The sequence below is a fragment of the Thermobia domestica genome, chromosome 13, assembly GCF_964235325.1.
Source record: "Thermobia domestica chromosome 13, izTheDome1.hap1.1, whole genome shotgun sequence".
Taxonomy (NCBI): Eukaryota; Metazoa; Arthropoda; class Insecta; order Zygentoma; family Lepismatidae; genus Thermobia; species Thermobia domestica.
Genome location: NC_137466.1, coordinates 13,034,639 through 13,058,926, shown reverse-complemented (window position 1 = coordinate 13,058,926; position 24,288 = coordinate 13,034,639). Strand labels below are relative to the sequence as shown.

Below are 24,288 nucleotides of genomic sequence, written 5' to 3'. Positions count from 1 at the left end.
AAGTTACATGGAAGGAATAATACCGGTTGAATTGAAGTATGTGTTGGTAACAGGTGTCTGCTGTAAAGGGAAGTGAATTCCTGAAGAAATAGTTTTCTAGAACAAGACACCTCATGGCAAAGGCCTGACCGGGGGCCTGGGGGCGGAGCCCCCAGCGAGCTTTAGCGAGTCTATATATATATTCTAAAGTTCATGTTAATTGAAATTATCATCATAATAGGTATAGTGCCATTATTGGCAGGCCCCTTGCCGCAACTGAGAATCTTCTATGCTCCGCGGTCTTGCGCTAACCTTTAGTCTTCACGTACGATTTTCGTTTTTGATATCATCCTTTAATTGCAGTCTCCTTTACCATCTCCCTCTCTTTCCTTCTACCATACCCTTTAGGACGTCCCTCATTTTCTAGTTAATGTCCCGACCACTCTCTCTTCCTCCTCTTAATAATATCTAAAATTGTTCATTTCTTATGCCACTATTTCTAAATCCCTCCCATTATATTTACGCTATACCCAGCTAATTCTCTCTATCCTTCTCCACACCTACATTTTAAAATCTTCCAGTCGCTTTCATAATTCCCGCGTAATGTTCGTGTTTCTAACCATGAGAGTAAACGCTTCACACGAAACATTTTAAGATTCTTTTCTCAACCCTCCTACAAAATAATATTTATATAATCGTAAAGGCTTCTTTTGCCATTCCTATTCTTACTTTTAGTTTCCGTTCACACTTCATATCATTACTAGTAATACCACTGAGGCATCAAAAGCTACATTAAGGTTTCAGTTGAAGAACGCAAGATACAATAAAAATTTATTGTTTGAAATTTACACCAAAACGTTGCTTCTATCCATTCATGCCAAGAAATAGAAGTATGCCATCTCGTTTATAGGTAACATTCACTGTGGCAGATGAGTCCGCAAATCCCCCTTTAGAGAATTGGTGGACAATAGTTCAACTGAAAGAAATTCGCAGGGAGAGTAAAATTGTACTTGTCCTCAATTCTGCGTGAATTTTAATAGCACCAAGGATAGAAGTTAAGTTTAGAAAAGAACCCATCGAGAACGTACTGTTTTAATCTATCAATACAACCCGAAATATTAACCTATCTGCACAAGTTTCTGTACATGTTAATATTTCCGATTATGTTCTGTCTTTTTGCCGCCAGTATATGCAAAGTAAGTGTGGCATAGTGGTATCGTCATAACCTCTGGTGTCAAAAATTACGAAAGCAATATATACTATTTTACAATATTGCTAAACTGAACGTACAAAAAACTTTGAAGCTGTTGGATCTCACACAACTTAATAAAAGCTGAAGGATAGACTCGTGTCAAAATTAGTGTAACGAAATGTGCAAAAGCTTTAACTAAGAGACATGAAAGTTGGTGTATTTCACTGTCATAGGAAAAGAAACATTGTAACCAAACGGTAACCTACTGTTTGGGTGTTTCAAATTAGGTTGAAATGCACACAAATTGTTCGCTCGAGGAGTGCTGACAAGCAAATGATTACTTAATTTTTCATTTACGCCGGATTGCCTCATCCACAGGTTTATAGGATCGAATGAGTTTAAATGACTGATATACAACAATATATTTGCCAAGGTTTATCAATTAGTTGCGTAAAACAAACCAAAATCATTACATCATTCTTCACCATCACAATGCCAGTTCCTACAAAGAACACTCATTTCTTGATATTTGTCTAGTAACGTCGAAAATAACTTATTGTCCATTCTCATTAGATTGAAACCCAATGATTTCTTTTAGTACATGCACATGAGAAATATGGTGCATAGTAATGGCGTCATATCGCCTAAAAGAGTAGTTCTCAACGCAATTCCAATCACAACCCCTTTTTATAACATCTTGTTGCCCGCGACCCCCTTATAATATCTGGTTGTAATAAGCTTGTTTGGGAGTTTTAATATACCTATTACGGAGATCTGACAATATTCATTTATTTCTATAATAGGAGAATCAATTTCTTTTATATAGTGAAGAGTGAGATTCGGTGGAAAGTCAGCATCCGGGGCGAGAGTGTACAATGTCACCACCGTACATATGAGTAAGGTCAAATCCTGCTTTTCCTTGATTTGGAGCACTTTTTGTTACTTTTTCCTTCCATTCTATATTTGTTCACATGCATTTTCCTTACATGAGTTACACCCTTCCTCCGAATTTTATGACCCTTTCTTCGGCTCCCGGGGTCGTCGTCCCGCTCCGCACTCACTGTACGGCACTAATATTTCCTATTGTGAAGGTGCTGGTTCAAGATGGCTATAAAACTCCTTCATTGAAGAGACCGCGAAAGTAGCTAATTTAAGTACACAACTACTTGACACACTAATAGAATTATCGTACAACAAATGCTTCCAACTGGTTTTCTGTAAGGAAGAATTTGATAAGTTCTGACTGAAGAGGAGAGATGAATATCCTGGTCTGGTATATGCTGCTTTATTGCTACATTCTATTTGCTATATTCCGTTAGCAATAATTCTAATTACTACATCATATCTGTGCGAAAGTTGTTTTCCTTCCATAGTAAGTATTAAAAGAAAAACAACAAACCGTTTATTAGTTGAAAATGACTTGATAATGTGTGTCACAAACATTGAATCGTACATTGCCACACTAATGAAATTACATCATGCTTAGGTGTCTCATTAGATTGCAATTTTAGTATTCTTCAATGCATAAAAGTTCTTGCATTGGTATTTTTCTGGTATCTCAATATGCAATTCTGATTAGTTTCATGTCGCACATCTCTCATTTGAACTGTTTTTTAAACAACTCTACAACTGCTGAAAGTATTTAGTAGACCTATTTTTGGTTGTTCTTTACAGTATGTACAAAAATAAAAATATTACAACGGCAATGTATATTTTTGTATATTGTTTCCAAGTATTGTTTATATTTTTGGGCAAAAGTGATACTTTAAAAGCACAAGCACTTAAGAGGAAGAAGAAGAAACATAGAAAGAAATAATTTAAATATTTGTATTCCATCGAGAGATTTTCTTAATTTTGTTGGTATGACGATTTGTCTATCTGTTTAATGTCGCTGTTATGGTAACTGAAAAAGATACAGGAACGAAGAACCATCTTGTGTACACTGAATGTATAATACTTCAATGTGACAAATGAGATATATGTTGAAAGATAACAATATATATTTGAAAGTGTATAACTGTGTTGTGTTATTCTAGATAATCTTGTGAACTGTATAAACATTTAGAATCAGGGAATGTAACGTAGTTGACGAAAGAATTAACGTTACAATGTGCTTATCAGAACAAAATTCAAAATAATATTTATAAACATTTTCTGGTATTAGATTATAATTATAGTTCTCTCTTCCGATTATCTTCGCAATCCACATGAAACGATCTGGTGACCCCCAGGTTGATATATCCTGTCCTAAAGCAACCGCTACCGCAATGTGAATAGCAGTTTTTGAGGTACTTCTTCAAACTGTTGTAAACATTAACGAATGTGCTTGAACAAACAAGATAATTTAAACAAAGACAGAAAGATCTGTTTTTCCGAATTGTGTAATATTAGAACTTTAAAGTCTCTATTAGTTGTATTTTTCAGAATTTTTAAGCTCTCTTATATGCTTGCGCAACACTCTAAATTCTCCCGATCTAGCACATACAGATTTCCACACTTTTTCTTCCTTAGATATGCGCTATGTTTATCGAGGATCGAGATCAATGAGGGAGGTCAGTTAGCTAGTTCATTAGAGGTTTCGTATGCGTCCAATATATTATTTCGCTCAAATATTTTGCACTCTCCTGAAACGTTGGCAATAAGTGCACTTAACTCAAGGGAAATAGTTTGAGGAATACTTATATAATAACTTTATTGTTCCTGCTAAATATTCTTCAAAAGAACATTCAATGAACCTGTCGATAGTTTCTTACAATGTGCCTTACAGCGAAATGTTCTAACTTTGTCTTTGTATTTCATAACCTTTCCTAATTTACACTATTACATCCCATTTTTAAAATTATGTTTCCTATTGGGGATACACTGGAATTATTTTTTTACTATGATCTACGATCTGAGATATGAAAATACAACGATCGTAAAATAATGAAATTCGAAATTTTATTGGATTTACAATTTTAATGTCCGAAAAGCAGTTTTGTGCATCTCTATTCATTTATTCTTCCGTTCGTCCGTTTGATTGTCCTTACGTAAAACTACTCATCAAGATAAGAAACTGTTCAATGAATCGAGGTCACATTTTAACTTGAGTTCTTTTGTAAGATTATTAGCTGCGCTTCCCAATTTTTTTCCTGAGGGAGTGAAAAATATATTTTCTCAAAAGCATGTTTCACAGATTTGTTCATAATATGGTATAAGTCGGCTTTCAAGGAAAAATTCAAAACAGGTAGTTTGTTCTCATGGGTTTTTTCCATATACGACTTGCTCAAAAATGACTCAGGTGGTAGGTTAGTCCATTATCATAAATATATATTTTATTAATAACGTCACACTGGCTCGAGATATTTAAAAACCCATAGGGGGCAATTTATTTTTAAGGTGATGTTATTTCCTTGCAATTCTGAAAAGCGAATCAGGTCATTTTATTCATATTTCTTAAATAAATGTGACGTTAATATCTTATAGTAAGGCATAACTCATTTAACGTTTAAAAATTCACATGAAATAGACCGCTCTTGAATGTGATTTTTCGAACAATTTTCTCAAAATTGAGTCACAAAACTTATAATGTTGTGCAATAATTTCTCACAAAAACATACACAAGGAATAGTTAGGTTCTCTTTTATTTCCTCAAGTACGACTTCTATGATTTTGGTGATGTATCTATTATAGAGAATATATCTTCGTGTACAAAAATCAACAAACCGAATTTTATTTTGTGAGATTTTTGCGCACGAATATTTCCGAAAGTATAATTCGTATTTGTAAATAAATGATTGATTAATATGTGCAACATAAGAAAAAAATAGTTTAAGAAATTGGATTAAGCAAGTTTAGTTCGGTGGCCTTAATCTTCAACTTTATTATGTCCGAAATATGTTCAAGGAAGTATACTTAAAGATGCCCTAACTATGTTGTATTTATTCTAAGAGGATCAATTGAAATAGCTACTTCAATATATGTTTAATATATGTTTGTAACACCAGGAAACTTGATTAGTACAAGTATTCAAATATATTGACATAAATTGGCTTTCATGATTAAATTTGTTTGTTAGATGTATAACTATCGCCTTGTTACTATATTTAAATATTTTGTGTCTTTTAAAACTTCCATGACTTAAGTTGTGTTTATTCTGACATTTTTGTCCCATCACTTTCCAAAGTCACTAACAAACGTTTGTTGGATATTAAGAAATATTTTACATGATTTCTTCCCACAGGTTTAGATCCAACTTCCAGAGGATACAGTAAAGCTTCCTCTGTTCACGTCTTGGATCCTAAAGATGCTTCGTTAGTGGATGTAGTTCACACTGACGTAGTCTATCAGCGTAGAGGTAAGGCCACTCGGATAAAAGTGCATATGTAAATATAAATTGTACTAAATGCTGTGTATTTTAAAGTGCTTTCAGTATCAAAATCGTGTTAAATATTGTTGTGGTATTAGTTTTGTTATGCATAATAGTAAGTTGTGGGAAAGTAATGCTTTCACGAATTGTTTAGACAAGTGTTTAAGATAATAAGAAGACAACATATTAACTGATTTGAAAGCTACTCATTTCAGTTTCGAAGTATAATTTTTCGAATCAGAACTAACACTTACAGTATATGTATATTATCAAACACTGAATAATCTGCGACGGGCCATCCAAATTCTACGAAGTGTGGAGAGGAATGCTAAGCTTTGGTATTGTAACCATGCCTGCCCATATATGTTGACGTAATGTTGAACAATTCAAAGAATTTGATGAAAAGTATTCAATTGTTTCCCTTGCAGCCCTAACCTTGCCTGCAAAGATTTCTGTCTTTTTCTTCAGTTGAAAAGTCACTTGCATAGAAGTGTTTCGACGACAGTGAAATATTCAAGATATCAGTTCTAAACCGGCTGCACTGTCAAACAGCAGTTTTTTTTTTTTTTTTTTTTTTAGAGTTTTTGGAGTTTTATTTCCCACGTTTATCCCCGCTAGACTAAAGGAGACGGTGATGATGTGTAACGCACGAAATGATGAAATGAAAAACTGGGAGGTAACGGAAGAACCCCAAAAACACCTACGCACACGGTGTTTGCCCACCACAAAATTCATTTGGCGTGAGCTAGGATCGACGCAGGGACCCGTTGCACCAGATGTGAAAGCTCTACTACTGAGCTACCGTGGCTCCAAAGCAGATTTTTACACAGGGGGATTACGAAAGCTTGTAACATACTACGAGTAATGTGTAGAAGATCATGATGAATGCATAAATAACCAAGGTATGCACTTATATATCAATCACAATAAATTTCTTCTTCTATGATTTTCTTGTTATCTAAGAAGTGTCGGACTGGTTTCTTTCAAACCCCTCTTGTAACTATCTCTTATAATATCAGTTTCTCTTTGATAGAATATTATCAATAAGGACAATGTTACACTGTTACTCATCGAAAGAATAAGAATGGTTTCTCACGCCGCCGTAAGTAATACTAATTTTTATTTAGATGATAAATCTTTTTCTTCACTTCAAGATTTTGTAACATCTTACATTACATCTTCAGATATTTTATTTGAGCATTTAATGAATTCCCAACGTGTTCATTACAGAACATATTACCAATAAATTAAAATTCACTCTTTTTTAACTGCCAGTGTTTCTAGGTTCCCTCCTTGTCTTAATGGTTTCAATGTGTTTTACAGTTCTGAATTCGAATTATGTTTCCAAATGGGTGTCTATAAATGGCATCACACCATTTGCTTGAATAAATATCAATTATAATTTATTAAGAGACTAGAGCGCGTATATATTTTTCACTAATATTTATGATAGTAATTGGTTTAGCTCGTGTGTGGGTAATATGAATACTATGTTCCAAGAAATTGATAGAAATGACTATTCTAATGACAGTGATGCTGCCATAGATCATGACATTGCAGAAGATAATAGAACTCGAACAAGAAAGTGAATGAAAAAATGTTTTTCAAAGATAGTCGTGTGTGATCACGCGCTACATTAAATATTTCCTGTACTTAATCATACAACGTTGTACGAACAGCTTCCGTTTCAGGTATTTTACTGGAACTGCAATGCGCGACAAATTGAAAAAAGGTAGACAAGGAATAAGTATTGGCTTTCTTCGTGTTGAAGAAGTAAAAAATCACTCAAAACGTCGGATATTATTGTTTACAATAATGAAACTAAATTATCGTAAAATTCACTCTTTAATAAACACGAAAATTATCGTGTATGAATCAATAAGCTGACCGCAACATTCGTAATAAATAGTGTTGATGTTGCCACTATGGGTATTGTTTTATTCCAATATAATTGATAGTGTAATATAAAGTGCAGTAGCAACAAAGGATTTTATCAAAAATGTATCGTATGAAATTGCATGACCAATGATACTAAACAAGAAGAAACAGCTAATTTGAAAGAAGCTTGTAATAGTAGAGCTGGGTAAATGTGAACTGCAAATTCACAAACATACAAAAGGTTCCAACGCAATCAAGAAGAAACGGTGTAATATATGCCAGGGTGGAAGGGCAAACAAATCAAAATACTATGCTCCTAATATTATGAACAACGGAGTTTACTCAGGGAATATATAAGTTTTATGACAGATTTGTATTTAGAAATATGCATATATAAAGTCTAGGATAACATTATTTGTTTACTAGTAACTGTGATATTATTTCGTTTACTTAAAATGTCATATTACACGAAACACACTATTTTTGTTCCAATTTAATTCTCGTGAAACCTACCCTACATTTATGAAATTTCAAATAGGGCTATGCCTTCTATCAAATAACCTTGATTTTTGACTATACATCATTTATATCCAAAACCACTTTCTCTATACACTTCTGTAAAAGCTTCACTTTTTATCAAAATATAAGTACAGTTCCTTCGGAATAATCAACATTTCCATTGGTTGAGGTTGTCATAAGTCACCCACGCCCTTGTGTTGTACTTTTCACAGGTCGTGGTTGAGTCCATCCAATCTCACACTATCGATAACTAGTTTCCTCTAGGATATTGGCAATGGTTCTGGAATCATTTCCGTCTGTAGTTTTTTTGATAGGTGTTGAAAAAGTATCTTGTAAAAACACAGATATCAAGTTTCTCATTTTTACCTTTCGGTGTCAAGCGATGTAACCGCCGTGCATCATTTATTAGAACAGTTTTAGGGAATGCAATAAACTGGTAATACCATTTTTCATCCGAATATTGATTCCGTAGTTGGCAATTTTGTATATCTAACCTCTCAACGCCTCCCATACGAGAGTTTTAGTTCACAGTGCACGCTCTTCCTATCCGTGGCATTGTACCGCTTAGCCTTACCTAATGGAACAACACCTCTGAGCGTAAATGCACCTGTGACAATATTGTTATCATTATAACGCACAGAAGTGATATTGGTATATTGGTGAGAGCTATTCAGATGTCAATGGGCTAATTACTCATACGCGAGAATATTCTTAGGTATTAGATTACTTACTTTTTCTCAGTATAAATAACAAGTCCTATTTCCCTGCAACTGAAGTAGCTGTTCCAAATTGTTATGCTCCAAAGGTATACGTTTCCCACATCCATGATAAGGAAACCATGCCCAAAAGAAACCCATATTCATTCGTTCCCACCGACCCATTTTAGGGTTATTTTAAATAACAAACTTACTCTCACAAGGAAATTGACTAGCATCAAAGAAAGTTCTAATGAAACCAAGATTTGTAACAATAAAAATATACTACAAATAAATGCCAACACATTTTTAAAAAATCAAATCAAACTTACTTTCCTTCTCATACATTACGTCGAAACAACACCAAATTTGTTCCTTCATTGGACGAAAACGCAAACAGTTGCCAGCGACAGAGCATGCAAAATATATTGCTAGGTATATATATATATATATATATATATATATATAGTCAGAAAACGAAATGAAATCCGAAAAATAATTTCATTGAGAAACAATACATAGTGCCTTATTTTTGGAGCGCTGGAAATAAAGGGCTAGTATTGATCGCTTTCATCTTTTTTTACATCAAACTCAATTCTTACCTCTATTAGTTCTAGATGTTCTTACCCCGATAGTATTTGTCACAAGTGTACCAAACTTGAGAAATATCTCCTAGCCTTTCAGAATTATGCAGGAATGTATACACATACATACATACATACATACATACATAAACTTCTATGTATTTGATTTGAGCTTGAGTGTTTCATAAGATAGTTATTTCTAGCATGAATTGCAACTCCGATTTCCATTAGGGCACATATTTTAATTCAATTGCCATCCATAAAAGTCCATCCCGAGATGGATGATAACTACTTATATATATATATATATATATATATATATATATATATATATATATATATATATATATAGAGAGAGAGAGAGAGAGAGAGAGATACATTAGATACATAGATAGATAAATATGAAATAAATCAATTCAATTGAATTTTTTATTTTGTTGTGATTCGATGACACTCTGAAGATTCGCTTTATTTTCAGTTATAGTTTATGCAATGTGTGCAAGTATAATTTGATTTTAAAAAAATCGGAGTAAAATAATCAATAACATTGTTTGCAATATTTTTATAAGTACAGTAATTCATTTCTGTAAATGGTTGAAGAAAGGTATAAACATTTTTTTGTAATAATTTGTATATTACTATGAAGAGAAACTTATTATATTTCTCATACATATTCTTACGAGGAAACCGATTCAAGTATGACAAGAAATTGTGGACAATTTTATGATCAAACGAAGTCTTTTAGTGTATAATTAAACATATTAGAAGGAAAATCCTTGGATCTCCGCCTTTCCGTATATATAGAGGAATAAGGGGAAGGCTGGTGTTCTGAGTTTTGAAAATTTTTGAATATGTAGCGTTAGTACAGGTAAAAGAGACTTTTAAAAAAGAAGTATTCTTTCATCCACGAAACTTAAGTAACACGTCGCTTAGACAGGAGGGTATCAAAACCGAAAAGTCCATAAAAATTCTAGGAAAAGAATGTTTTTTCGGGCTAAGGCAAAATTATCGGAGTTCCATTGTTGTCTGAAATAGGAGTGTAGGGTGTCTACGTGTAGGTTTCTTGGTACGCTGAATCGAGTGAAACCATCATCAGGTCTAACAGCATGAAAAATGTAAAATATGGTATCCCTCCGAACTTTCCAAACATTTATAATTTCTACAATGATATACCAATTGGAACGAAAAATGCTCAAACGTGCTGGTCACTATATAATAGTCGAGGGTGAAAAAGGAAAGATCCATAAAAAAATTGAAAATGACATCGGTTTAAGCCTTCCAAATAATAGTAATTTCGGCGATTATTAACAGATACAAATTAAAGTTCGAACAAAAATAGGTGTTTGCATAAGGAATGTCAACATAATTCAACAACAAAATTTCAAACTGGCGGCTGTTTGTAATTAAAAAAGGTCTATTTGTCTCTTGCAGTCTTGTGTCAAAATGTGAAATAGGATTTCTAACTTTCTATGTAACTGGCGATGTTGATTTAAATGAAAGCAAGGATGGTCACCAAAACGAACACTAATATACCTTGGTATACACACAACAGGTATAGACCTACATACAACATTCTTACGTGCAACAATGTTATGTGATATAGAGTATATGAGGCGTACAGACTTTCGTCTTTTAAATGGAAGATACTATTTTTGTTTATTAATTCATACTTAACGTTTTAATATATGTCACGCAACTACACACTCTCATACTTACGCTTGCAACAATATTTGTTTATGTTTCATATTTTTATTTGTTTTCTATCGCGTTTTTGCACAGAATATGTCCTTGTTTTTTTCTTCGCATAATAACGTCTCTGTTCCTTTGGGAATATAATTAATACATTTTCATATCACCTTTTCTCATTTTATATAAACTTAAGACATAATATATTAGCAAGTGGTATGATACATTTGAAAACTATTAAATCTTATCCTGTTGGATACCCCGGTGGTATGGATAACCTCAGCGTTTCAATTTTAAAAGATTTAGTCCTATCCTACGATTACGAATCAAGAGATCATCTCATTACCGCTTTAAGAGAACTGATACACTTCATTATATCAAGTAATGTACCCACCAAGTTGAGAAAGATATTCTTGCTCTTAAGAAAAAAGTGGTGGAATTCCGCCAATAGCTGTGGGCAATGTTTGAAGACGATTGTCGGCCAAATAATCTGTGCGAAGATGCGCGAATCACTAATCAACATACTATATCCACACCAACTAGAACTTTGCGTCACATTTGGGGCCTAAGCCGCGTTACATTGCAGCCCGCACATATTATTCTACTTCGCACACCCAAGTGAAAGCATTTTTAAGAATCGATTTCACAAGTGCCTTCAATGAATTCAATCGAGATTTCATGTTCCGTCATTTCCAACTTTCCGTCATATTTTTCATAGATCTCTCAATGCTCTTCTCAGCCAAGCAATCTAAATATAGGAGATAACACAATTATCTCACAGGAAGGCGTTCAACAAGGTGATCCGTTAGGCACAGCGCTGTTTGCTTTGACTCTCCAACCAATTGTTAATAATATAAACGCAGAGCTGAATGTCTTTTATTTGGAGGATGTAACAATAGCTGGAAATACAGACGTAATACTACAAACATTAGACAATATTGGTAACATGGACCATCAATTGGCTTATTGCTAAAATACTCCAAATGTGAAGTAGGATTCCTTGGTGCTACAAGAGACCAAATTAAGAACCTATTTAATATCTTTCATAAATCAGCACCTGGTATTCAGCTCCTTACTCCAAATAATGCAGAGCTTTTAAGTTCAGCTATCTCAACAGAGGAACGGAGCAAAATGTTATTAGACAAGACCTCCAAACTAGAATATTTTTGTCACGACTTTCGAAGCTTTCAGCCCATTATGCATTTAATTTATTAAGGACTTCATTTGGAATGCCGAGATTATTTTATTTACTTCTATTCTCTCCACCTTGGAAGGAAGATGTCCTATTGGAAAAGTTTGACAATACTCCTAAAATTGGACTGGAATTCATCCTCAATTGTTCTCTTGATAACAACTCTTGGATACAAGCTTCATTACCAGTCAGAAATGGAGGTCGTAGAATCTATCGCGCTACAGATATGGCTATTCCGTCTTTTCTTGTGTCTTTCTATGGTGCAAGTCAATTAATTTGTTCTCTTCCTCAATGGGATAACGACGAAATCACCAATCCAGATGTGCTGGACTGCATAGCTATATGGACAAATTTAGTTTTGTTAGACCCTCCGGCTCTCTAAAATCGTAACAATCAGTCGGCCTGGGACGAGCCCATCGCTAATGACCATGTAGCTTCTTTATTGCAGTCTAGAAATAACATAGAAGATAAGGCCAGGTTTCTCGCGATCATATCCCCTAAAAAAGGTGCATGCCTTCGAGCTCTACCATCACCTCTCTGGGCCTACATCTATCCAATGAGAGCTTCCGAGGATCCGTCGCTCTACGGTTGGGAGCAGATATATGTGAACTACACTACTGCCCTAATTGCAACAACTCAGTAGATAAAAAAGGATTGCATGGTTTGTCGTGAAAGAGCAACGCCGGCAGACACCCACGTCACTCAAGCGTGAATGATATAATATTAAGAGTTTTAATATCTGCGGGGCTCCCAGCAGTGAGGGAAGTGAATGGATGTAGCCGTTCAGACGGAAAAAAGACCTAATGGTATGACTTAGTACCATGGAAGAAAGGAAAGACATTGATTTGGGATTTCACATGTTAATACACCTATGCCCCCTCCAACCTTCAATACTCCTCAGTACAAGTTGGACTCTTAACTGCTAAAAGAGCAAAATAAAAAGGAATAAATATAGTAATATACTCGATAACTATTGCTTTGTTGCAATAGCAGTTGAGGCTAGCGGTTCTTGGGAAGAAGGCAGCCTCAAATTTATAAATGAAATCGGCCACCGTGTATCAATTAAATCAGGAGATAATCGAGCAAAATCTTTTCTGATTCAACCTGTTACCATAGCCGTTCAACGTGGGAACGTGTCGACTATTATGGGAACGTTACCCACTGGTAAAGAGCTAGAAGAGTTGTTTCTTCTATGATCGCAGAGCAGGAAGGTTTGCAGTAAAAATAAATCATTGGTGCAACAATTCATGTAACAACCGAGCAAGGAGTATGGTGAGACAGCGCACACTTCATAAGTTTATATGAAAAATTACCGTATGTTGTACCGTACGTTAAGACAGTGACATAGTGACATAACATGACCTGGGGGAGACATTAAAAGCAGAATATTTAGTATTACCTGCCAAACAGTATGGGAACAAAGGTGTGTAGGCGAGCTGTGGTTTCTTGGAACATATCTCCGATCATGCTGAACGGGTAGCAATTCGAGGAGTCATGTGTGTTAGGAAGCTTTCTGAGACCAGCAAAGCAAAACGGGAATCACGTAGAACAGGCGAATAAGAAAGTAAGCAGACAGAGAAGAGTTTAAACGTTCTTGATGTTAGTAAATTTGTAAGTAATGAAAAATGTCAATTAATTCAATTAATTATAAATGCGTAAATGTAAAAAAAAAGTACAATATAATCTTATTCTTGTGTTTTCGTCGTTTGTTACTCCTCATAGCCCTTTTTTCCAGCCGTGGGTAAAAGCAAAGCACATACCTCAAAACTCAACACTCCTTTTATTCGCTCTGGTGAATCTTGCTTAATCTTTAAATGCAAATTTCAAACATATTCACTAGCAACGTAGCCGAAAATGTACAAAATATTAGAGCACCAGTTGTCCACTTACCCCATGTTTCTCCGGAACAGTTGAGATCGAGTGTTTTTTCTTCTAATAGAATTGATTATTCACAAAAACAATTCGATTGCGCATAAACTCGTCCATAATTTCGTGTCACACTTGAATCGGTTCCTTGTTAAATTATTGTCTTTGTCTCTGACTTCACTACCGGAATAAATTGTTTTCTGAAAACATTGGAATTTGTAATAAATCAAAATCATGTAACTTCCTTTGTCTATTTCTAATAATAGAACTATAGTAGGATAATTTTGTATTTATTGTTTTATTTGTTCGTAAGTAGCTTCGTATATTCTTCGTACTTTCACTTCTCTATTAGGCTTGGGGATGAAGAAATCTCTAGGTCATTTAGACTTTTATGCAAATGGTGGACGAGATCAGCCTGGTTGTGCTCAAAGTCCGAATGAAGTGCTCAGCGACTTGTTTAGCAACATAATTGTAAGAGAAGGAGCCCTATGCAATCATCTACGAGCACTCACGTATTATTGGCAATCCCTGTTGGCGCAGTCATGTTTGTTCGTTGCAAAAGTTTGTGATAATAATGAGTCATATCAGCAGGTACTGTTTTCAATGTTTTTAAAATAATGTTTTACCTTCGTTAAGTCTAAGTGAGTCAACAAGTGTGCTGTCCTAACTGTCCTTGTAACATCTAATTCTCTGACCAGAGAGAACACAGTTGTGTTCTGTTTCGTGAGGACAAGTTTTTGTTTTTCATTTTAATGACTAAAGTGTTTAAGTAAAGATATAAGGTGAATGTGAAGAACAACAATATACAAAACCAGAAAAATAACCAAGAAAGTTCTATCGCTTTTGTGGAGGTCTGTATTCCAGTGACCCTCACACCATAAGTTGAATGCGAATGGAGGTAAGACGGAGGTAAGTTATTGCTGTGGGTATATCCAAGATATTACCTGCGTATGCCACTTCAGTTACACTGTGAACTTGCATAAGAATAAACATGGGACCACCCACAGAGCGGTATAAGGGCTTGTATGCTGTACAAATTCAAACTGGGGTCAAGCGCCACCCCTGCGGGGCGGAAGATATGCCAGGCCTTTGGTGAGGATGTCATGACTTCGCGGACAGTGCGCGGTGGTTTAACAAGTTTAAGGACTGTGAAGAACCATTCGAAGACGCACCGCGTGCCGGAAGAACCACACATGTACAAAATAAAGATCTTCAGGCAACAATTGAGGCGAACAGTGAGGAAGTGGGACTACAATTCAGTGTTAGAGGAGAAACCATTCCGCAGCACCTCCATCAACTTGGGAACAAATACAAGTTGGGTGGATAAGTCCCACATTATTTGACTCCGTGCCAGAAGGCAACGCGCGCAGACAAATGAGTTTCTTTGCTGTCTCGTGTGAAGACATTTCTGGACAGGGCGTTCACATGTGATGAGAAGTAGGTCCAGTATGAAACACAAGGGTGCCATCATCATTGGTTAGAATCCGTTGAAACGGTTCCAAAAGAGCCGAAACCAGCACTGCACAAGAAGTAGGTCCTCATGTGTGTTTGGTGAACTGCTTGCGGCATCGTGCATCAGGAACTACTACCTGGTGGTCAGAGCGTCAATGAAACTTTGTACTGTTAGCAGTTGAGCCATGTGCAAAAAACTCAAATTCTTGAGCGAGCACTTCTGAATCGCTAAGGGGTTCTCCTGTTACAGTACAACACTAAGCTCCACTTGGCTAGGATGATCCGGGGCACCATTCTACGTTTGGATGGGAAACACTATTGCATCCGCCATATTCCCAGGACATTTCGCCGTCAGATTATCACCTATTCCATTCCAATGGACAATCACCTTAGAAGACGTCAGTTCAAATTCCTAGTAGAAGTACAAAATGCACTTGATACCTTCTTCGCTTCACGGCCCACCAGGTTCTACCGCGATTAAATCCATTTCCTCCCAGAACGTTGGCAGTAGGTCGTCGATGTTGATGGGGACTGCTTTTAATCTTCCAGGATGTCTTAGGTGTCATATCAACGTTCCAAGATGGTGGGTGTAAAAGCGATAGAACGAACATGGTTACTTTTATATGTTTGCTCGAGCTCATATTAATACATGATATAAATATTCACATTTTATAGTCAAATTCAAAAGATGAATATCGAAACTTTGTTCAGAGACAAACTCTTTTATAAGAGAGCAAGTTATTATGCTATTACATTTGTCAAAGGTACTAAAACTAATTTAAGTACACTGTAATGGTGAGCAGTATGTGATTCATATTTTTGTATATGCCCACATTCACGTAAAGTTATATCCAAATAGATAACTATAACTCGTAGCTATAATAGATAACTTAGTATCTGCATGATCAAATTTCTCTGGAGTAATTATGTCCAGAAAACATACTATATCATTATCATTTTCCTTAACAATTTTCATTGTTTTCAAGTATCCAGTCCATCGTTGATCCATTAAGCTCCTAACCTCTTTTTCTTTACAAATCTGTAACGTTCGATGTGTTCTCAAGAAACCGGTACAGTGACTTAGTTAGTTCAAAATACTATTTCACATTTGATATCATGGAACAAGTATAAACGATAGCAATATATACCTGATATTTACAGCAACGAATATAAGGGACTGGTTTCTGAAGTTCGTCTCTCGACACATCTTTTATATTCTGCCATCATACTACTAATGTCATATCACTCTAATTCCCCCCTTAGGATACAAATTTCAATTCAACTGAGATCAAAACAAGTCCAGTTCGAGGTAAGTGACAATTTTATGTATATGTGTATAAAATCAATTAAATCTTTCGTTTGCCGTGATTCGCTGACACACAAGATCCGTTTTATTTGCTATGTAATGGATGAGGCAAAAACACAGAACTATTTATATTATAGTTTATGCGACCTTTTTTTGTTACAGTTTATGCAATATATGTAAATATATTTTGCTAACAGTTAGACAATTACAGTAAATATACATGACATCATTATTTGCAACATTTTCATTTACTCGTTTTTTTTCGAAATCCTGCTTTGGTAAGAGTTCTAGTAAGTTTAGATGATAATTTCGTTATTTGAAAAAGACTCAATAAATGTTCATGCACGTTTCAATTTTTAACAAATTTCAAACCATTGATACATTTTCCACATCAGGGAAGACTCGTATTTTTTTTTATTTTCAAGCAAAGAAACTTGATTTACTTTTATCATATTATTCTTATTTTATCTGAAACTATTTTTACCAGCCAATACATCTATTATTTCCTTCTGAACTTGTTGATGACATTTGTTGAGCTTTCTGAGAAACATGTACATATATGTGCTTCATTCTCTTAACGTTTTCCATTATATGCTGAAAAACGTCCTGTAGAAATTAATTCATAAGAGTAAAATCATTGCTTATGTTTTAATTCATATCCTTAATCCACATGACGTGATAGCTCATCTACTGCGAGAAACTGCACTACCCTATCTTAGTACTTGTTTCTTGCGGTTTATTCCACACATAGAATTACATTAACATATTTTCCACTGCAGCGTTTTAAGTTTTTTCCAAATGTGAATAGCTTCTACCTGACATTTAGAGATAGCATTCTTATTAAATCCTCTTCTGCGCTCCAATGCCAATTTCCAATTGGAAAATTCTCTCAAAGTGAAATGTCTGATCCTGTGCAATATTTCTTTAAAAGATCATCCAAGGATAGCTGAATGCTTGGTCCCTTAAAACGGAATATCCCAACCAAAACTTTGGAAACTACTTTTTTTCACTGAACTTTTTTTAGGTACTCGTCCCCCAGTTTAGTCGCTTGTGCAATGCAATTAGAGTTTTTAGCTTTTGCACTAGACAATTTGATCCTATACTATCTGCTGAATATTTAACGCCAGTGTGACTGTTTATATTGTTACTTGTGGATCATTAGTTTCAACGTTTGGTTCTCTTGAACGGCAATCTTATCCATATTCTTCTAAAAAGCTATAAAAGTATGCAACAAACACAACTTTTTACCACCTTCAACTCACAATATTTCATCTTCTCATATGACACACACACTTTAGATGAACAATATAAGCACCGACATATTATATGTTCAGAATTTGATGGAATTATCCTCTACGTAACATTAGTTTCCTCAAAATTAAGAACTATCTACAATAAGTCACTAGCCTATCAGGAGTAATATTTTTGCTCCAATAATGTTAATTTTACTCTTACAGTACCCTTACACTTGAATCCAAAGATTATGTTGTTTGTATCATATAAGATTATTCAATAAGTCTACCTAATAGCAAATATGTTAATCACATTAATTTTGTGGAAGTACAGATGTTGAGTGTCGATTAAAAAAAAAAAAAACAAAGCAAAAATGTCATTAGACCTACCAGGAATCCTAGTATGGTTTTGAGAGTGGTTGTGAAACGCCACATTAAGCTTATTATTATGATCGCTCTCGCCGAAAATGTTTTACATGTTGAGTAAAACTAATGAGATTCGAAAACAAAACAGCTGAACAGTATGAGTCAAAAATCTTTTACAACTCCTTATAAAATAAAAGCGAGTGTAGATAACCTCAATTGGTAATAGTAAGGACACGTTAGGTCGAGGAGCAATCTTTATGTTACGTGTCAGGTGGACGGCTGCCATGTTAGTGTCTATCATTTTGGATCTCGTTCAGAAGTTTGAAATGGGAACAGGCTCAAGTGACATCTGAAACGATGCTACAATTTTAGTAGAAACTCAATGGTGTGATTAGATTTAGCATAGCTGTAATAACTGTGAAGGTATAATCACATGAAACTCAGATTACGTCAAAGAAAAGATGCTCATTGTGCTGGCAGTGATACACTATGTATGTCTGCAGATGTATTTCCCAACCTCAATGAACACAGCACATTGTCTGAGGTATGTTTTGTGCATGTATATTCTGCATTTGTTTCTCCAAATGATCCAGATCCCTAATCTTTTGGATATATACTATTACATTTAAGAGGAACCACAGGAAAAGTTTATAGCGATAAATCAGGCGATATGGTAGTCCATTCAACCGTCCTACGTCAAACAATTCATCGGACGGAAAACTGTTCATCTAATTACTAATAATCCTGCAGTCCATAATCGGGTGGCACCCTACCATATTGGAAAAAAGGTAAAATGCTGTCAATCAGGACCGACCCTGAGGGAAGGATAAGTTATTCTAACATGTCCAAGTAGCTGTCTGCAGTTAAGTTGCCCGGTGCAAGAAATGGGCCAATGATACTTGTCCTCTAGATATCTCCTTACACCACAATTTTCCCTCTATTAGTTATTTTACATGGATCTGTCATTTCGACATGAGTACTGTGTATTTTATTTGCTTACCTCTAATGTAAAATAAAAGTTTGGTTCATCAGTATGCAAAATTTGCATTGCAAAGTTGCAGTTATGTTGTATGTTTTCCACTGCCCACTCATAAGACTGCACTCTCGAATCTGAGTCCTCTTCAGGAAGTGTTGTAGCATCACCTTGTAAAGATGCAACCTACATGTTTGTATCAACCAGAAACTGGAGATTTTTGTGACGCCACATTTCGCTCTAATGAACGTGCAAGCTTAGCAAATGTTGGGAACATTGCCTTAGTTTTGACTTCATCCGTGGCAATCCTGGGCCTATTTGATTGTTGCCTGTCCTTGACTGTATTTGTCTCTTCGAACTTCTTCAATAACTGTGCCACAAGAACGTGTGAAACTGGAGAATGTTGATGATGCCTTTCATTGAAATCACTTGCTACAGCACGTTCACTTCTACCACCTCATATCGTGACGATCTCGATGCAGTTGACTGAATAATATGGTTGAGTATCTGAAAATAGGTAATATAATTGCTATTCAAGTGATTATAACTTTAAGGTAATCATAGTTAGTTAAATCTGATTACATTATTCAGTCCCTCTTAAAATTCTAGCAATGTTTCATATAATATATGGCCCCTTTCCCATTTAAACTTTCTGAACGATATTCAAAATGGCGGACAAAAAGATTGAGGTTCATTTGCACGCACCATAAAGGTTCACCCCGGGTCTAACGTTTCTCTAAAATTACCAATATCGGCTATTTACACTTTCTTTTATTTTGTAACGTGTGGTAAGGGACTTTTAAGTCCCCTATATATAATGATTTAATTTATCATATATATAAAGACGATTGCCATTGCTGCACCCATTACATTTCGCAGGATTGTGACAACCACTATAAAAGGTGGAGTATATTGAGTATATTGATTTCTAATAGCGAATATTGTCAACGTCACATACTGTCAGAATGAAAATCGATTTTGAGTTTCCAAATTTCCAGAAAAAAGATCATTTTTAATTTCATAAGTAAAGTGGAGTTTCATATTATATGATTATGAAACCCGAAATATACGATCATACAGATTTTACCCCACTATCATATGAAGCCATTCAATGCACAGGGGTAACCACATTTGCATTTGCAATACTTCTTGCCAATTATTTTAGTTATGCAAAACGACAGAGAGCAATCAAAAAAAGAGGGACAAATTTTTCTTGTTTTCTTTTCTGGTGTTTTTTGGTATTACTTCTTATTTTTTCCTTTCTCTATCCCACAAGGTTTAATTTATCACATAATAAGTCAGATATAATGCACACTTTTACTACCGGCTGATATCTCAGGACCCGATTTGCTCGGATTGCGTGGGGTTAACCCAACCCATTTGAGAGTTAGTCAAAAAGACTCCAAGCAAACTTTGCACATTTAAAATTTTACACTTTTTACTTCCCTAGAACATGGGTGAAAAACCCTTGATACACATGCCAAACATTGCACGCCGACAACTTCCTTATGGCACGCGAAACAAGTTATGCTAAAATTATTTATAATTTTTGAGGATATCTCAGTCCAAAATTTTAACTCTGAGAGGAAAGTAGAGTTCCACGACCAGGTTGCTCTGGGTAGATGTGACAAATATGCTATATCTAGATTTCTAGATGGTTGTAAGTACAAACCAAAACTAGGAAATCATTAGTAGTGAAGATCAAGCAAGACATACATTTACATACATACATACATTATATTAGAAAAGAGAAAAAATATAGTTAACTGAAAATTGCTTTGTCCCTTCAAGAGATGAAACAAACATAACTTAATGGAAAGTAATGTTATTGTCTTAGCGTAATTTCAATGGAAATTAAAAAGTATTCATTACATCAAAAGCAACGGCTGCGCTACAATTTAAGCACAAATATTTTGAAATTACTACCATGTATTCATATTCTTTTTCTAGTTGGGTATTGTTAACATGAAATCTAGTTAGCAGGCTTTGATACAAAATGAATGCAAAAATTGCTTCGGTTGCCAAATAATACACAGGGAACAGCGGTCTGCTGACCACACACATCTCTTAGATAGCTGCGTGGCAGTCTCTAGTCTTGTATGACTTGCGCTGAACAGTTTGGTTTTGGTGTCAAGCGATGAATAGAAAGGTAGGTTTGCCAATAATGCTAACTGTAACCCAGTTATGTTTGCTGTCTTTTACCGTTCTGTGTCTTCTGCTGTACAATATGTTCATACACTGGTTTTCTATGGAAGATGAGCTTAACTTTAATTCTCAGACAATTGAAATCTTGTTTCTGAAATAGAAAATCTTATGTTTGCAACAGGGTACAGTACAGAAAAATTAAGATATATTTTATTAGCAGTCCTTGTAAAGGGAGGAGCTATTGAGTTTTGGTGGGTGTCAACAAAACATTGTGAAGTAGGATGAAACCGGACGGATATTATAATTTTGAAAGTGCTAATCACGAACCTGCCTTTATTTTTCAGTGGTGTCTAAAGAAAGTCCCTTTTAGGTGGGAGGAAATGAAAAATACGATAATCCACAAAATACATCTCCACCAACTGAAATGCGACTTACATTACATTTTCTAGAGATCTGATTACAAATATGAAATTTATTTTTCAGTCGCATCACTAGAAAATCACTTTTGGGGGACCAAAACACATGATAGTTAACAGAGTTTTAGAGCTCTCTTGTCTACAAATAACTTTGAGGGATAACGAAAATGATCTGATTTTATAGATTCAGAGTTTTTGGTTATGAATATAACCTCTATTTTTAGTGGCGTGGTAGACAACTCTTTTCGAGGGGACAAAGTGGTAAATTATTGTAATTTCCATTGTTTTAGAGCTCCCTGTTTACAAAACATTTTGCTATGGATGAAACTAGACGGGCGTTATAGTTTTGAAGGTGCTGATTACCTTCTGAGTTGTGTTTAAGTTTAACGTCCCTTTCGGCTGGGAGGCTATATGAAGCAGAACCTACTGATTAACGTGGAAGCAGAACCACATGAGCTAGGGACGGGAATCGAACCCAGGTGCTGATCACGAATCTGCTCCTTTATGTTTCATTGGCATCACCAGGAAGACAATTTTGAGGGAGGGGAAATGAAAAGTTATGATAAATTATAGCGCTGGTAAAACAATTTTCCGGCAACTGAAACCTAAATTGTCTTACATTTTCCAGTGCTCACATTACAAGTATGAAGGTTGTTCTTCTGAGCTCCGTCCGGAGAGTCACTTTTTGGGGAGGGCGGGTCAAAGAAATTTACAATAACTAATATTATTTTAGAACTCTCTGTGTACTAAAAATTTGAAGACATTGAAACAATATTGATCTTATAGAAGAAAAGGCGCTCATTACGAATTGCCCCTTTGTTTCTCAGTTGCGTACTTACAAAAAGCTTCTTAAGGAACTAAAATGATTACTTAAGGTAGCTTTTATTGTGTTAGAGGATCTCTGTCTACAAACCATTTGGTCAGATAATGAAAATGAATAAGTCTTGTAGTTTTAAAGGCGATGATCACGAATCTGACCTATCTGTATTTTTCAGTAGTGTGACTAAAGAGCAACTTTTGGGGAGTTATATTGAAACTAAAACCAAGCTTATCTTATATATTTGAAACTGCTGAATACAATTCTGGGATTCCGGTAGCGTGAATATAAAGTCGCTTTTCGGCAGAAGAAGGAATTACCAAAATGATAAATTACTTTAATTTCTATTATTCTAAAACTTCCTTATTACAGAACATTCTTGGAGAGACTGAAATTAAGCTGATCTTATAAATTCAAAGGCGGTAAATACCAATCTAATAATTTATTTTTGCCTAGTTTGACTATAAAGTAACTTGTCAAGGAGCAAGATGATAAGTTAGGTACTTTCCAAATGTGTGGTCAAAAACGTTTCCTCTGTTCATTCGTTTGTCTACAAAAGTATGTTTCTTAAATCAGAAGGATCATAGCTGAGCCATTAGGAGTCTTCTTAACCAAGAATTAATATAGGACAAATTATATTTAAATAAATTTAAATGCTTGATTCTTATTTACAAAGCGATAAATTACAGAAATTTCTAAACGTTTATAAGTTATAGAGAAGGACTGGAAGTATTAGGTTTATGCCCTACAGGAACTCATATACACTCGTGTTTAGTGACACGTAGGAAGACTTTTATGATGACAATAATGGAAGTCATGCAAACGACGACTTAGTATGCAGACGAACTAGGAGGGAGGTCCGAACTAGGTGAAATAAATTTCGAAGGAATGGTAGAAGATGTGTGAACAGTTTGTAGTTGAAATGGAAATATCCAGTTGACCTTAATACATCCTGTTCTTAAAAGAAACCCCGATTGGAACGTTGTTCTTGTTGCTTGCGGTTTTGCAGATCCTGAGGCATACATAGCGCAATAGAATATTTCATACTTTCTTATAACTTTTGAAAAGTGAATCTTATAAATCTGACACTAATAAGCGTGCTGATAGGCTACAAATTCATGAAAAAACGTTTACAACGCAAATCCTAGAGCTCCATGTGTTATTTAGATTCCTTATATTGACTCTTGTGGGAAAAGATCGAACCAGACTTTGAAACAGTTTTGGAGTAGAGAAAACCGGAGTTTATAATCTTTTGCGCAACAATCAACCGACACTGAGTTGAAAAATAATGGATAAAGCTTTTTTTTGAAGTATTGGAGAATTATATCCTGCTGTTGTTTAAATATTAGACGAAATGCAAAAGTAATTCCTTTCGGGCATCGACTGAGAAGTGTAGATATCTCTTAAGAAACCATTGGCATTTGTGTTGAATGTTATATGAATGAATCATCTGACACAATATTTCTCCAGAAACCAATCTTTTCTCCCATAAACAGCAAAGTAGTAAAACTACTACATGTTAATACAATATTAGTCCAGTGACCCCAACAATTACTGTATTTTCAAGTTTATCTGCCTTACTTTCCGTTTTTATTCCTTAAGTACTAGATTGATAAATGAAAATTCCACCACCATCTTTTCT

General features: G+C 35.1%; 1 protein-coding gene across 1 annotated transcript in view; it reads left to right on the top strand.

Moving 5' to 3' along the window:
- The window catches only part of LOC145669125 (pancreatic triacylglycerol lipase-like), a 58,327-nt gene that overhangs the window by 29,258 nt on the left and 4,781 nt on the right, over window positions 1-24,288 (top strand). The window contains exons 6-7 of the mRNA XM_081737471.1: window positions 5,394-5,507; window positions 14,292-14,530. Of these exons, the coding sequence (XP_081593597.1) occupies window positions 5,394-5,507; window positions 14,292-14,530 (353 nt within the window). The remainder of the gene's footprint in view (window positions 1-5,393; window positions 5,508-14,291; window positions 14,531-24,288) is intronic.